This window comes from Vulpes vulpes, chromosome 1 (genome assembly GCF_048418805.1).
Source record: "Vulpes vulpes isolate BD-2025 chromosome 1, VulVul3, whole genome shotgun sequence".
Lineage (NCBI taxonomy): Eukaryota > Metazoa > Chordata > Mammalia > Carnivora > Canidae > Vulpes > Vulpes vulpes.
This window is the reverse complement of record NC_132780.1, coordinates 45,518,790-45,535,386: the sequence shown is the minus strand read 5'-3', so window position 1 is coordinate 45,535,386 and position 16,597 is coordinate 45,518,790. Positions and strand designations below refer to the sequence as shown.

Here is a 16,597-nt window from a genome sequence, read left to right as displayed (position 1 = left end):
CAAGAGAGTTTCAGCAGTTCTCTTGCCATCTGGCAGAGTTCTAGGGCTTATTCTAGTTGGTCTTTTAATCGTAGCTTGTTTTCTGTGCTCCAGAGCAATGAGTATGCTCACAGTCCCTCAGTACTGTTCCTCCCTGTGCAGTTTGCAGTATCAGGGGAAGGGATTTCCTTCATTACAGTGTTTCCACCTCTCTTGCCGTTCTCTGTGTTCTATCATGTACAGAAGCTGTTCGTTCAGACCTCAGTTCTTCAGGAGGAACTGCTCTGTTACTAGCTATAGATTTGGTGTGTATATGGAGGAAGTGAGTTCAGGGGCTCCCTATATTGCTCAGATCAGAAGCCCAGCCATTGTTGCTTTAAATATACCTTCTATCCTTCCCCCACCTTTCCTTCTTGAATTTCCATAATGCCAATGTTGTTTCTTTTCATTGTGTCTCATAAGTTCTGTAAGCTAACCTCCCTTTTTTTTTTTCATTTTTTCATTTTGTTTCTCTGCCTGGATAATTTGAAATGTCCAATCATCCAGGTTGCTGATTTTTTTCTTCTGCTTAGTCGAATGTGTGGTGGAAGCACTCTATTGAATTCTTTAGTTCAGTTATTGTATTTTTCAGCTCTAGAATTTTTTTTGATGGTTTCTATTTCTTGGTTGCATTCATTTTGTTCAGTTTTGCATTTTCCTAATTTTGTTTCATCACCTATGTGTTCCTGTAATTCACCAAGCTTCTTTAGAAGGATTATTTTGAATTTTTCAACAGTTCACAGATCTCTCTCTCTTTAGGGTTAGTTATTAATGCCTTAATTAGTTTCTGTTGGACAGGTCATATTTACCTGACTTGTGATTATTGATCACCAGTGAGATACTTTGTTATCTGCAAATTGTAAGTGATCTCCTCTCCCAGATTTTGCAGGTTCATTTTGGCAGAGAGGGTTCTTCAACAGCTTGGTTTGGGTTTCTGGATCTGGCTACTGGTAACATCATTGGGCAGGTGGGCCTGCTATTAGGGGCTATTTTAGGGCATGGCAGGTATATAAGCTCTGAGGTCATGGGTGGGTGGGTATGCCACTGAGAACAGCTGGATGGGACTGCTGGCTTGGTACTTGCCCAAGTGAGGCTGTAGGGTGGGCATCACAGTTGTCTAGATTCTCTGGGTAGTCTTACTAGATGGTGAGGCCTGGGTGCTATGCTCAGCAGTTAAAGCGGGATTATGGATTAGCTTCCCTGTCCTGCCAGGGCAGCAGGACAGGACTTAGGACCCTTGTGTTCTTTGTTGTCTGGGGACCTGAATCAAGCAAGGATACCCTGGGCAGGTGAGGCTACCAGTTTTGCTCTGCAAAGTGCCACTGTGAGCAGGGCTGTTGGAAGGGCTAAGCAGTTTCTGATGTGTTCTCATGAGGTTCCTTGGTCAGGGGGGCTGAAGCCTATTCAGCAATGAGCAGCGCTCTGACTTAGTTCTCCCTGCAGGAGAAGCAGCTCAGAGACCAGTAAGGCTCTTGGTTGTCCTTACTCCAGTGGACTCATGCCACAGATTTTCTGGCCAAACAGGACCCTTACTTTGCTCAGTCAGTTCTGCCCACCTATCCCTCAGGCTGAGTGTTGCCCAGGTGGTCTAATGTAGCTTCCAGGTGTTCTCACCAGCCCTTCCTATCACATTCTGGCGAAACAGTTTTCTGGGGAAAACTCCATAGCTGCTAGCTGTGACTCAACTCTTTTGCCTGGGAGGGCCCCCTTCAGGCAACTTTTAAATTTTCCCATCAGGCTTTCTGGTTGAGAGGGGCCAGGAGCCAGGTTCTACAGAGTGTGAGGCTATGACTCTATTTTTCTGACCAGGGAAGAAGGGTCAGACCAGGCTCCAGGGATGATAAAACTCATCTGAGAACCCAAATCAAGCAGACCTGAACCCTGCTGCATTCCCAGAGTGTATCCCTGACTTGGTTCTGCAAATGAACAGAGCCACTGGTTGGGATTACTACTTAGGCACTGCAGGTATGCACTAGCTCTCCCGAGATCCAAGTGCTGCTTGTGGGAAGTCCTCCTCTGCTCTTCTGTCACAGATTCCCAGTTTTTGAGCCCCAAAGAGCCCCCTATGATCCCCACGGGGCAAAACCAGCTCCCTTGAAGCAACCCACAATCCTGGATATCACCTCTGGTCTCTCTTTTCTGGAGTGTGTATCAGCTCGGGGGAGACTTCCCAGCATGGTGCTGCACTGGCCAGGGAAGGGGCAATATGGTCTGCATGTAGCCATTCCTCCACCCTTCTAGTGTGGTCGGTCTGTTCTCTGTGGTGCAGTGGGCTGCTTCAGCCACTCTCATGTTCTAGGATTCTCTCATTGGTGTCTTGCCCAGAAATAGCTGTTTCTTATGAGGGGAAGCAAACAACTAAGTCAGGTATGACCAATGTCGGCACCTTGGTGATATCATTTCTCACACATCTTAGAAATCCTGAAATGTATTAATTAAAAGCTGGTTTATAGTGACTAATGCACCTCACTACCACTTTATTACCTTGTAGATCCACCCTGAGGAACATGGCTTTGATAAAGCCAGACCTTCATTTCCCACTAAGAACCCAAGACTCAAAATAAGGAAAGCTGGCTTTACGCAACTTCATTTTCCACCTGTTAACACGAAGAGTTGAGAAACACCTCTCCTCTGATAAACTTTAAGAAATAACTTGCATACTCTTTGACCAAGCAATTTTCCTTTTATATATCTGTGGCAAATGAACTCAAATGAGAGGGTAAAAAAGCTTTTATATGTAAAGATGTCTCCTAACATCTCCCCCCAACCTTTTTTTTTGTTTGTTTGTTTGTTTTTTACAAATACAAAGCAATCTAAATCTTTGCCAGTAGGCAATTAATTTATTGTATTAGAGAACTTGGCAACTGTTATAAATAATGCTATTGGAGTTCATTTCAAATAGAGAATGTCTAAGTTAAAACGTTAAATGGAGGGAGCAAGATATAAGTTTATGCATACAAGATTGCAGTTATAGAAAACTAGAAAACTAGCTTGTGCCTAGAATGAAGACTGGAATACATAAAAGTAGACTATCACTGGATAGTAGATTCTGTAATTTGTCATCCAATGAAGTAATACAGTAAGTGTTCACTCAGAATTACAATAGTGGTTTACTGTCATATTATTCTTGCAGACATGACCAAAGTTGGAGGTTTGCAGACCATGATTGTACACATAAATATTGTAAATATTGTCAACCATTTGAGATGTGTTGCTTATTTTAGGTTTAGCATATTGACGTTAGGGTCTTTTATTAAAATGACTTTGTTAAAAGTCAGGATTCCATAGAATAATTTCATGGATTCCTTGAATTCCATTTTTTTTTTTTTTGGTTTTGTTTTGTTAGTGTCCATCTATAGATCTTTGTGGGAATAAAAAAAAAAAAACCTGAAACCTAAAATTAAGGGGAAAAAAATGTCTCTTTACAGGTGTTCCATTACCCAAAGAAGACATTTCTGCCCCTCTGATCTCTAGCTCACCAGTGAAGGAAGCCCGGGAGTATGAAAGCCCCCCAAGTGAAGAGGAAGATAAAATAAAAGAAGAGCCCCTGACCATCTCTGAACTGGCGTACAACCCAAGCGCCAGCCTGCTCCCCACCCCTGTTGATGATGATGAGATTGACATGCTCTTTGACTGTCCATCCAGGCTGGAGTTGGAAAGAGAAGACACAGATTCATTTGAGGAACTGGAAGCAGATGAAAATGCCTTTTTGATGGCCGAAGAAGAAGAGCTGAAGGAGGCTCGCCAAGCTTTGTCGTGGAGCTATGACATTCTGAGCGGCCATATTCGGGTGAACCCACTGGTCAAGAGTTTTTCCAGGCTCCTTGTGGTGGGCCTGGGGCTGCTGTTCTTTGTATTCCCCCTGCTCCTCCTCCTTTTGGAGTCAGGTATTGATCTTTCCTTCTTATGTGAAATCCGCCAGACGCCAGAGTTTGAGCAGTTTCACTATGAATACTACTGCCCTCTTAAGGAGTGGGTGGCTGGCAAAGTAAACCTCATCCTCTACATGCTGGGTTGCTCATAAAGGTCGTGACTCATATGACTAAGGGCTATATTCAATACTAGTGATTTGTTTTTGTTGTTTTAGTTTTTTTTTTTTTCAGCAAATGCCTAGTTCTGAATGGTCACAGGGCCATGAACAGGTGTTCCTTACTTATAACCGATTATTGAAAACTTTAAGTTAGCTTTCCATAATTCACTACAGTTAAATAAGTTCACGTCAAATAGTTATTTTAGTTACAGGTCAGGAAGATGGCCTTTCAATAACCAAAAATGTATTTATTTTTTATTATACTACAGACATACTCTTTATCATAATACATAATACATTGAGCTGAATTAGATTTCCCCTTTTTTAATAGCACCATTATAAGGTTCAGAATCAGAATTTTAGTAAAAACCCAAGAGAGTTTTTGAATATAATCCTTAGTGAAAACAATGTCCTCTAACCGATGCCTATACAACTAAATTTATGCTGGGCTTTTGTTTTCTGTTTTTTTAAAAATATTTTTATGTGTTCAAAATATTTTGGTAAATTTTTAGCAAAAAAAGAAGCCTCCTGGAGTTATTTAAGTGTACAGATTGTAAGATTAATGCACAAAGGGTATGTCAGGAATTTTTTTTAATGTTTTGGCACTGGTTTGTTTTTTAAAATATTTTTGGCTGAACCAATTGCATAATTTGTTGTTACCTGCATATAAGATAGAAAATAGGTAGAAAGACACTGTAGTAAGTAAGCTCTTGAAATGGATGATGGAACTGGAGGATGTAGAAACAGAATACTCAAGCGGACACAGGATGGTCCATTTTTTCAGAGTATTTGGACAAGATGACTTACTACTTTCATTTGCATTATGTTCATATATTTTGGTTGGGGAAACAGAATGTTTTTAAAAGAAAGTAAAACTTTAAAGGAAAAAGGTTAAAAGGTATGCCAGTTAATTGCATATTATCATACATTAACCCAAGAGTGGAAGCAGATGGGAACTGGGCAAGTAGTTCTGGTGAGGCTAGGGGTGGCAGACAAACCATCTTTTATGAAAGTGGTGGAGATGCATGGTATTGGATGATGTAAAGAATGTGCACTTGCTGTCCGAGTTGACACGAATATGTGTAAATGGATCTAAATAAAAGTGGAGAAACTTTAAGGCATAATTTTTTGGGTCCCTCATACCATTCATTGGATTCGGTGGGAGAAATTTCAAAAGAAAGTTGTGTGAGAGAGAATGAGAGAGACAGGATATGAAAAGAATATAATTTGGCTTTTTGATAAATGCTGATGATCTTCCTTTGTGGTGGCCCTTATACTCTTTTTCTTTCTCAGATTTTTAAAGATCTTAACTCATTCCTGATTGGGGCTCCCATTAAGAGAGAAGAGACTCATTAGATGATCTAGCATTTCAGGTTGGATTAAACAGTAAAATGAGTCCCTAACCAGATAGCAGAGGGGACAAATGTTCTAGTACCTTCCTTTATACCATAAAATCCACAATAAATGATTGATGCCTCCCCATGCAGAGTACTTACCGATACTGTGGTATAATTAAGAAAGAAAAGAGTATGGAGCTTAGGATAGTGCATTGGGATTTCTCTATGGACTGAGAATATTCCATTACCTTCATTTACAAAGAAATTGGGCACCTTTAGTCTCTCCTTAGCTGTAATAGATGCTCCAGCTCTATTATTAGCATCCTTTCTAAATTGGCCATGCCTGTCCTACTCATTTATGGAGCTCTGAGTGCTCTATTAGACATCTAAGTTTTAAAATAAGTTTTAAGAGTTAGCTTTCAAAGAATTCAGTTGAGCAAACTATAATATACATTTGCTATTAAGTTTGTAGGGTGTTCTCTCGTGCTTTCATAACTTATTTTGCTTTTTATTGAGGAATATTTAGTACCTGAAATTTGATACCAACATAGAATATATTTTCTATGGTTTGTTTTGGAAGTCTTCAGATGGCCAGCTTTGACATGGAAGGTTTGTTTTTTGTTTTTTTTTTACCTCTTTGTTAATGATTTCCAAGTCATACTTTCTGACAAAAGGCTACCCCAGTGTAGTCTGCACAAAATTAGTCCCTCTTGTAATCATGCTTCCTATCATTTCCTTTGAAGTTCTAACCATAACAAGCCTAGTCCTTGCCCTTTAAAAGTAACATTAAATATTTTTTTAAATTATGGGAGTAATATATTGCCCATCATACAACACTGAAAAATACTGACAGGATAAATACCACACATAATCCAACCATGCAGATTTATGTTAGGGAGTAATCAACATATTTTAACATTTCCAGGTAACATCTCTTTTGGGCAAAGACATCGATAGAAATGTTTTTAAGCAAAGGAGTTAACAGAATAGGGCTTGCTGAATTTAAGCAATAGCTACTAAATGTAAAACTGGGATCCTGAAATGCCATTTGTCAGAATAGAATCAGCATTTTAGAAATATCCACTTCAGTTTTGTTAAGAGACAGTCACCAGCTGCCTGAATCTAATGAGGAGAAAAGTGCTTCCAAAGATGGAGAATATATAATATAGTGAGAGATACAGAATTCAAAGCAAGTGTGTGAGTATATGTATATTCCATATTATTGGTATAGATGTGTTTATATATGAATCTGTATATATGTGTGTATTTGTATACACACAACTGATATGCCCCTCATACATAGTTGTATTTATTTTTCCCCAATTGAGGAGTTTGTGACATGTTGTTATCCTTTTCCCTCAGATACCATGGGATAAAACCCACAATCTCAAAGATTTCAATTTTCCATGAAAACAACTGTGTGTACATTTGTGGTTTTATACACACACATATATGGCACATACATATACACACACAATCTTGTCTTTAGTGCTAATGCAAGTTGGATCATGAAAAAAATGTAGGTAAAGTATCGTGTATTTCTGTCTGTGCTTGGAGCATACTGTAAAATGTTATGTATTTGGAATATATTTTGTGGTTTGTCTAATACTTATAAAGACAACTCTGGGAAGAATTCAAAAGTTGATTTCATTGAAATACTAGAGATACGGGGGCCATGTTACCTGTGATTGGAGCCTTATCTTTGTATAGTGAAATCTGCATTTCTATGTCAACATCCAGATTGTTTTATATGTTAATATGGTGGCAGGAATCCCTAATAAAAATACTCTGGGGAAAAACGTTTCTGCAATCATTTAGTTTTATTCAAAGTAAAGTTGCATTAATAGCCTGTTGGAACTACAGAAGGGTAGGTCACCCTTGAATGGTGATAGTCTGAAAAAAAAAGAAAAATCACAGGTAATTGATGGGATTAGTCCTTTGCAGAAATCACTCAGGCTAAAAAAAAAAAAAAAAAAAAGAAAAGAAAGAAAAGAAGAAATCACTCAGGCTAAAACCAGGAATATTGGGTACTGAAAATGGACCCAAACATAAAAGATATCTTAATGTCATTAACTAAACTATAGCTAACTAGAGAAATAGCAAAGCATGGAAAAATAGAGAGGTGTTCTTCATTGCAGATCGGAGGAAGGATTTCAGACTGATAAAAATTAGTAGGTCCTCAGTTCTGACAGAAAAGGGTGCTTTCCTATGCCAGAGAGAACTACGTCAGACTCAACTCTCCAACACTTGCCATGAAACTTGAATCTGTTCATGGACCCTGGAAGAACCTTACTCTTCTATTCTGGTCTTCCCCTCCATACAGCATGGCCTAGAAGGCCCACTGCTTTGGTTTAACACAAAGCTAACAACTCCATGCCTGACTGCTAGATCAGAAGGTGTTACTGTGAATGAAGCAGAAGGGGCTCTCTATACAATAGGAACACCATAATGTCAAGCCAAATTTACCTCAGCTGTGGTGGCCCCTTAAGTCCTGTCAATCTTGGTTTTACGGAGATAATTGATATACAAAATTCTAGGAGTTTTAGGTATACAATATAATGATTCGATATATGTATATGTTGTGAGATGATTGCACAAGAAGCTTGGTCAACCTCCAACACCTCACAGAATTACAAATTTTTTTTGTGATGAGAACTTTCATCTGTGAGCAGATCTCTTAGCAACTTTCAATACAATGGAGTATTGTTAACCAGAGTCCCCATGTTGTATATTACATCTCCAGACAGAACTTATATCTGGAAGTTTGAACCTTTTGATCACCTTCATCCATTTCGCCCACCTGGGGGGTAGAGAGTGGCTAGGGAAGATCTGTCAGGTTCTTACAGCAGTCATCAGAGGCCCAGGTTATAGAGTACGGGCAAGAAAAAGAATTGTGTGGTTATTCTTCAGGTATGAGGTGACTTAGGGACCTACAGTCCCAGCTCCAGTGGCTGTAGCCAGCACCTTTGTTTGGCTTAGTGTCTGCAGACTGGAAGGTTCATACAAAGTGACCCTTGGCTACTTATTCCTTGAGCAGTCCAGCCTCTTGACCCAACCTCACCTCTTAGGAGAAACCGTTTTCCTTATTCCTCCATTCTTTGCTTAGCCAAACAGGGAAAAGATCTCCTAACCACACTCCAGCCTGGAAGGAAAGTACTGGGGAGAAGCTTCCATCTCTGGGGTGACTTTGGGATGGTTGTGGTTGATGAATGTGAGCCTCTTTGGGCCATCTTTCTCTACTGGGTGGAGATAATGTACTAAAAGTCCCTGCTTACTTGTCCTCCTGCTTCTTCTCTCTCTCTCTCTCTCTCTCTTTCTCTCTCTCTCTCTCTCTTTCTCTTGGACCTGCTTTTGGGCTTCCAGTCTACATGCAGTAAACAGACCCAGCAGGACCTGCCCGTGGTGGGCCCAGCCAGGACTCGGCTCTCCACATTCCAGCCTCGGTCTGTGATGGGGTGGGTAAGTTTGGCGAGCACTGCCCAGTGGGCTCAGCGGTCATCACTTCCAAGAGGACGAAAGAAGCCTCACTTGGGTCTCAGATTCCAGCTGTGTTGTCTAATCAATTAATAAAACTGATTTTACTCCTCTCCTGACCCTTGTGTCTATTGTCTACTGGGAACCAGGGTGTTGGGTGGGGACAAGATTTGCACTAAGGACACTCAAGAATATTTAGGGTCTCCACAACCTCCAATGTTGCCAGCAAGGAAAGAAACGAGAAGTCTGCTCTGGCTGAACTTCAGGTACCAGGGGTTGTCTGCCACCAGACCTAACTGGCCTTGCAAGTGGCTGAGGGAACTTGAGAGTCAATATTAGTAAAGGAAAAAAGGGTCGGTTGGAACCCCACATCCGTGTTTATCTAGAGCTGATGCTTACCCCATATATCTCCTTGGAAAGAGAACCAAGGCCACTTTTCTGGTTGTAAAAGAAAACTCCTACAAAGACAAAGGATATACTTTAGGTGAGTACTAAGTATTGAAACATATCTTATGAATTACAGCAGCTCTTCCAGCTAACCCTGGTCACTTTGAAACTCCTCATCCACAAGAATAAGGATTATGAAAATTGGCTTTCTGAGACTAGTCTTCAAGCCTCTCAGGGGAGAGAACGTACTAACAAACCTGTATGAATTTTCACTCTGCTTGACAGTTTTCATAATTTAAAAATTCAGCATTCTGGTTTCAGCATCAATCTCCTGTAATTTACTTGGTGAGAATCAACTGCCTCCCATCCTGGATCAGCCCAAGTGTCCCAACAATCCTGAACTGCTGGTTCTGCAAAGTTGCAAACCAGACCTTGGACAGTGGTGGCCACATAAACATACTGCTCCCTGGTCTTAGGGTTCCTATGTAATTTATTTTCCAGAACTCTTTGGAGAGTGAAAGGGGGTATTTTTAGTGATTATGTCACAACATCAGGTATTAACTAGGATGGCTCCAGATACTTTACCTGTAAGGCTTTTTTGCTCAATAGCTAGGTGCCCTCTTTCAAAAACTGCTCCAGGTTCTTTCTCTAAAATAAAGCTCTTGACAAAGTTAGAGAAGGATTATTGCCTGTTACTCATATTCTCATCCTTGCCACAAAATACTGCTTGAAATTTACCAAAAATAGTCATATCATGTGGTTTGGTCTAAGACTACAAATTACACAGATCATTTTAAATGAGCCTCTGGCACTGAATCTTTAATGTTACATACTCAAATTACTCACCATTTATAACGTTAAATTTCTTGCTTAATGTGAGGCAGGTAGAAGGTTAGAATGATCTCAATGCTCCTTTTACTTCCATAGCCCTGATTTTGACATTTCTGATCTGTACAGAACACTGATACACTACACTGATGATCAGTTTAATTGTGAATAACCATTCACACCAGGTACACACAAGCCAACTCAATCATTTATACTGAGAAATGTCAGCCAGCTTGGCACTTGTTTGATGCTCAATGCTCCATGTGTGCTTTTACCAGAACATAAGCTGTAATACGAACCAAACATTATCAAGCACAAGGAATCATGGTTGGAAAGCTGCCTTTTAAGGCAGTCTGCCTCAACACACCAGATGTTTCCAGGGACAGGCCTATCTTAGGAGGCCTGGGGACACATTATACACATTTTACTACAAATCTCCCATTTTGTAAATTTCTTGTGGCAGAGACTGGCAGCTGAACACCAAAACAGTTTCCTCTTCATCTTGTGCATGGAATTAGACTACATTTCTCAGCCCTTGTGTACTTGGGTATGCTGTATTCCTGAGTTTTGGCCAGTGGAATTTGGATAGGAAGTGATCTATATCACTTCCAAGCCCTAGATTTGGTGTAGGTCTTCCTTTTGTCACTGGGTATTAGCACCTGCAGTGACCTTGACGCCACCAGTTGAGGATATTAGAGCTGCCAACAACTTGGATGCTTGAATGACTGTGTGCAGCAGAGCACCTCCCACTTCACCCTAAATCAAGTCTGTCTTGGAGTACTTGACCAACAAAGTCCCAACTGGGTAATTTCCAAGTCCATTGTTGCTACCACTCCTCCTACTATTCAAGTTTGCTGTCTCACCAAGTGAAGGAGAGTACAGATGAATACAGATGTTGGAACTCCCCAGCACTGGAGTCTCTGAGAAAATTCTATCAGAGAACCACTCTACAGAGGGGAGGAGATACCCTTCTGCACTTGAGAGTGCCAAACCTGGGTGGGGGCCCTACATTTGGTGCTAATGTGTCTTATCACTTTTGCTTTCAGGGGCTCAATTGGAATAGTCCATTATTAGAACCCAAGTTTGCCCTCCTTGATGGGCAAACTCACTCCTGGTTGAGAACTACTGCATTCAGGAGTGATTTCATGGGCATGTGACCTGTGAACCTATAAATGACCCGGCTTTCAAAGGTTTGGTTTAATGCTCTGCTATAACCATCTTGAAATTTTTAATAATTTTATCTTTGAAGTTGTTTTATAAGTGAAGTCCAATGGGACAATGAAATGTGAAAGAGATCAGTCAGGCAACAATAAGCACTCCCATATGGTACCATTGGCCTGGGTACAGGCATACACACATACATAAATGGGGCAGTTTAGGGTACGAGCAGTCCCTGAGGGGACTTCCTGCACCAGAATCTGAGCCCAGATTAATGGCAAAGGAGGCGGCTGCAGCAAAAGCCAGCCCTGGAGATAGGAGGTACTCCATATATAGATGGTTCTGGAACCCGTGGTGGGAGGCCAGCTTGCCCATCAAACCCTGGAATCCATCCCTGGAGCATCTGCATGGATATCGACTCTGCCCTGAGCACTGTAACAATATCTGCCACCACTTAGGCAGTAAACTGTTAGTAATTTATCACAACATAAAAGTGTACACATAGACATTATAACAAACTATACCAGAGAGTCATTAGAATTCTTCAGAGATTTAGCATTTCTGATTTTGAAAACCACTGCAACACTGCAAAGCAAATATACATAGGCTTGGAAATAGATATTAAAGATCCTCACATTCCACAGAAACTACCCACCCCCAGCTATTTTCATATAAAAACTTTCATGGACCAATTATTAACTAATAGACAATTTTAAAATAGTTTTCCCTTGTGATTGAAGACACAGCAGTAGAATTCATAAGTAGTATTTTAAATTAGATATAAATCATGAAACCAACTTTCAGCTTCTTGTACAACCTCTACAAGTTACAGCAAAGATTAGAAGAAACATTAAAATGCCATTAGAGTAACATTTAAACCTAAATTCAGACTTAGAAAAAATTAATCTTTTAGAAAAATTATTCTGCAAGAATAACCAAGTCTGGATGTACTAAAATTTGTATTTCAAAATAATTTATCAGAACTTTATCTGAATATTGTTAAGGACTATAAAATATTCTTAACAGTACCAGTAACAGTTGCATCAGCAGACCCTTCTTTAAAAATCATCAAAACTTGTGATCTTACATTTATCAAGAGTGACTGTTACTTTAATTGAAAAACGGAGTTTTAAAATATTGTTTTGATGACTTAATAAATGAATTTGCAGAAAAATGAACCCTAAAAATGTTATGATCAAGATACTTATATATTGATATATATTAATATAACAAGTAATCATTATTTTATTACACAAAATTATGGGATTAAAATATTGTTCTTTGTAATTTGTAACATCACATATTGTAACATAAATATCATTACTCATGTATTACTATCACCCTTTTATAAGTAATAAAATATTTTTAAAAGAAAAAACTTTTATACTTTTACCTGTATTTTTCCACTGTATTTTGAACAAAAAGCTCCACATTTTCGTTTTGCTCTGGGTCATGCAAATTATGTCACTGACCCTGACTGGCTTACAAGAATGGAGAGACAGAGCATTGGAAGTGAATATTTTGGTGATCAGAATTGAAGATTTGAGGGTAAAAGCTAAATGCATATGGCTAATTTTTCTTTCTTTGAAGAATTTAAAGCCATCTAAATAATGATAAAGTGTCTATATATAAAAAATATTTTACTTTCTATATGAAAACAATAAGTGGGGGAATTATCTTTTTGTGAATAATTTGATTTTCTCAAACTCTAGTGATTAAATTAGGTTAAACAAGGTACCTATAAGTGAAAGAATGGATAAAAATTAATTTCAGCATCTAGAATTTGGTAAAGCCTTTTTGGTATATAATTCTGTATAACTGAGGAAGTGAATGATCCTAATGAGTACGACACATCCTTTTTCAGATCAGGTCTTTACCAATTTTTTTCTTTCAATAAAATGTAAAAACAACTAGAATAGTTATGTGATCATTAAAATTCTATTTTATGGAAAACTACTAGAGTGCTGGAGTAGACTTCAAAAAATCCTCTCCTCCATAATAGCAATGAGAAAACTGGCAAAAATTGTGAAAATCAACTTTTCCAGAACTCTGGAAATTAACCACAAGCTTCCAATAACTAAGACAATTTATTCAAGGAAAACCTGCTGAGTATTAATAAGATCAGTGGGCTTTGTGGCATTTTAACCTGCCCTATTCACATCTCCTAGCCAGCCCTACAATATCCTTGAAAACCAACAGCCTCACAACTATAAAAGCTATGAAAAATAGCAGAATTGTAGCCCCTGTAGGGGATAGAATGGGTGTGAGTTCCCCAATAGCCCCACCCACAAGGAAGTGTTCAAACTGTATGGCAGTTCCCTGAAAGGATCCATTCTCAAACTTCTCTTTATTTGACTTTACCCAAAGCTCCATCTGTGCTCCCAGCTCTCCCACGGCACTTCTTGAAAAACAGCTAGTGGCAATGGATTAATTTAGCAGCTGCCTGAGGTGATAATCCAAGCTGAGTCTAAAAAGAACTTAACAAAGAGGAGTGGCAGAGTAAGATGTTGAAACCAGAAACCCCAGACCGTCCTCTCATGGAGTTACTGACTTACCAATAATACCTGAACCAGTCACCTTTGTGAGCAATCAAAAAACCAGTTAAGAAGCATCTGCATCTCAGGTGAGAAGGATGTCAACTGCAATGAAGCTCTGTAGGAAAATTTGTGGTAATCACTTACCAGAGGCCCTCCCTTTAGTATGTGACATAATTGGGAGATAACTCCCAATTCTTGACCTTTGAGAGAGAAAGAGAAGAGTAGAACATAAATCCAATGTTCTGACTTTTCATGAAACTATCAAAGGGGCTTGTTTCTGTGTTGCTTGAATCTAAGTATTGACAGGAACAGGTAGGGGGAAGTTGAGAACAAAGACAATCAATGTGCACCAGAGCACAGTACCACATACATACACTGGGTAGAGATCCAGTATCGCAGCTTTTGGTATCATCAGAGAGACCATAGTATAAGAGAAATACATTAGGGGAAGCTCCTCAGTAGAAACTGGCAAAATTATTTAATTAGGAGATTACACAAAAATGCCCAGGGAGGACACATTTCTTTTTTTTAAAGATTTTATTTGTTTATTCATGAGAGACACAGAGAGAGACAGAGAGGCAGAAACACAGGCAGAGGGAGAAGCAGGCTCCACGCAGGGAGCCTGACGCGGGACTCAGTCCTGGGTCTCCAGGATCACACGCCCCGGGCTGAAGGTGGCGCTACACTGCTGAGCCACCCAGGCTGCCCAGAGAGGACACATTTCAGAAAGGGATGATTCAGAGGTCTCTAGAACTTCTAACCAGGGTGATTGGAGAATGTCCTCCCTGTACAAAATAAAAATGCAAAGTGTGAAAAAGGTGGAAGATTTTATAAATTTAAAACTAATATAAGACAAAAAAAGCATATAAAGAACAAGGAAATGCATCCCCAAAGACAAATGAAATCTCCAGACACTAATGCTAAAGAAACAGAGATATATGAATTACAAAAGAAAGTATTGAAAATATTCACCATAACTATGAGCAGTGATGAAAAGAAACCACAGACTACTAAACAAAATCAGGAAAAAGAAGCAAAATCAAAAAAGAGATAGACACTATGAAAAAGAACCAAAAAGGAATTTTGGAACTAAAGAATTCAATAACTGAATTGAAAAATTCACGTGAGGGACTCAACAAAAGACTTGATCAGGCATGAGAAAGAATCTGTGAACTCAAAGACAGAACATTCAGAATTACCAAGGCCAGGAGCAAAGGGAAAAAGAATGAAGAAAAGTAAAGATAGTCTAAGAGACTTACAGAACGTCAGTAAGCAGAAAAACATATACATTATGGGAGTTCCAGGAGAGGAAGGGGCAGAGAGCCTATTTGAAAAATAATGGATAAATTTGCCAAATGTGAGGATGGACATAGGCATACAAATTCAAGAAGCTCAAAGAACTCTAGGAAAATCTAAAGAGTTCTATACTATACCACATAATAATCAAACTGTCAGAATCTACAAAGAATTTTGAAAGTAGCAAGAGAAAAGTGACTAATCATATACAAAAGAGCTCCTAGTAGTTTATTAGCAACTTGTCAGCAGAAAACTTGCAGGTTAGGATAGAGTGGGATGACATATTCAAAATGCTGGGGGGAGAAAACTATTAACCAAAGATACTATACATGGAAAAACTGTCCTTCAAAAACAAAGGAGAAATGAAAAGTTTCTAGATAAACAAAAGCTGAAGAAGCTAATCATCACTAGGCCTGCCCTATAAGGAGTAGTGAAGGGAGTCCTTTAAGTTGAAGTGAAAGGATGATAAAAGCAACACAAAACCATATAAAAATATACAAATCTCTGATAAAGGTAAATACATAGGCAAGTATAGAATCCTGAAATATCATAATGTAGGTATATAAGTAATTTAAAAACCTACCATACAACTTTTAAAAAGCATAAAAGTAATTATAAATCTATGTTAAGGGATATGCAATATAAAAAGGTAATTTGTGTCAACATAAAATGAGTGAGATGCAGATGTTAGAGTTTTTATATGTGATTAAAGTTAAATAGCAGTTTTAAATAGACTGTTATAACTTTAAGATGTTTTATGTAATTGCAAAGGTAACCATAAATAAAATATCTGTAGAACAGACACAAAGTGCCTATTGTATGTAGAATATATCTCATACAACAGCAGCAGAATATTTTTCTCAACCGCATATGGAACATTTTCCAGAAAAGATCATACAACAGGTCAAAAACATGGCTTTGCAAATTTAAGAAGACTGAAATAATACCAAGTAATTTTTTTAACCACAATTGTATGAAACTAGAAATCAGTAACAGGAGGAAATAAGGAAAAATTACAGACATGAAAAAATTAAATGCATTCCTGAATAGCCAAAGAAGAAATCAACAGGAAAAAAAAAAAGAACACCTTAAAACAAATGAAAATGGAAATACAACAATACCAAAGCTTCTGGGATGCTGCAAAAGCAGTTCTAGGAGGGAAGTTACACATTACAACTGGTGCCACAAAAACCCCAAAGATCATGAGAGACTACGATGAGCAATTATACACCAACAAATTGGATAATCTAGAAGAAATGGATAAATTGCTAGAAATATACAACTTTCCAAGACTGAATCATGAAGAAATATGAACAGAACAATAATAAGCAAGAAGATTGAATCAGTAATCTTCCAACACAGAAAAGCCAAGGACCAAACAGTCTCACTGGTGAATTCTGTGAAACATTTAAATAATTAATGCCATTTTTTCAAGTTCTTCCAAAGAACAGAAGACAAACACTTTCAAACTCCTTTTATGAGATCAGAATTATCCTGATACCAAAACCAGTTAATGACACTATAAGGTAAGA

General features: G+C 38.7%; 1 protein-coding gene across 3 annotated transcripts in view; it reads left to right on the top strand.

Annotated features, from left to right (window-relative positions):
- The window catches only part of FRMD3 (FERM domain containing 3), a 294,465-nt gene extending 285,490 nt beyond the window's left edge, over positions 1 to 8,975 (top strand). For 2 of the 3 annotated variants that reach the window (XM_025988264.2, XM_072762990.1), the window contains one exon: positions 3,447 to 5,172. In XM_025988264.2, the coding sequence (XP_025844049.1) occupies positions 3,447 to 4,042 (596 nt within the window). In that variant the 3' untranslated portion in view covers positions 4,043 to 5,172. Of the gene's footprint in view, positions 1 to 3,446; positions 5,173 to 8,748 lie in introns of those variants that run through there. The other variant, XM_025988266.2, reaches the window with a different exon arrangement.
- Positions 8,976 to 16,597: the final 7,622 nt, after the last annotated feature.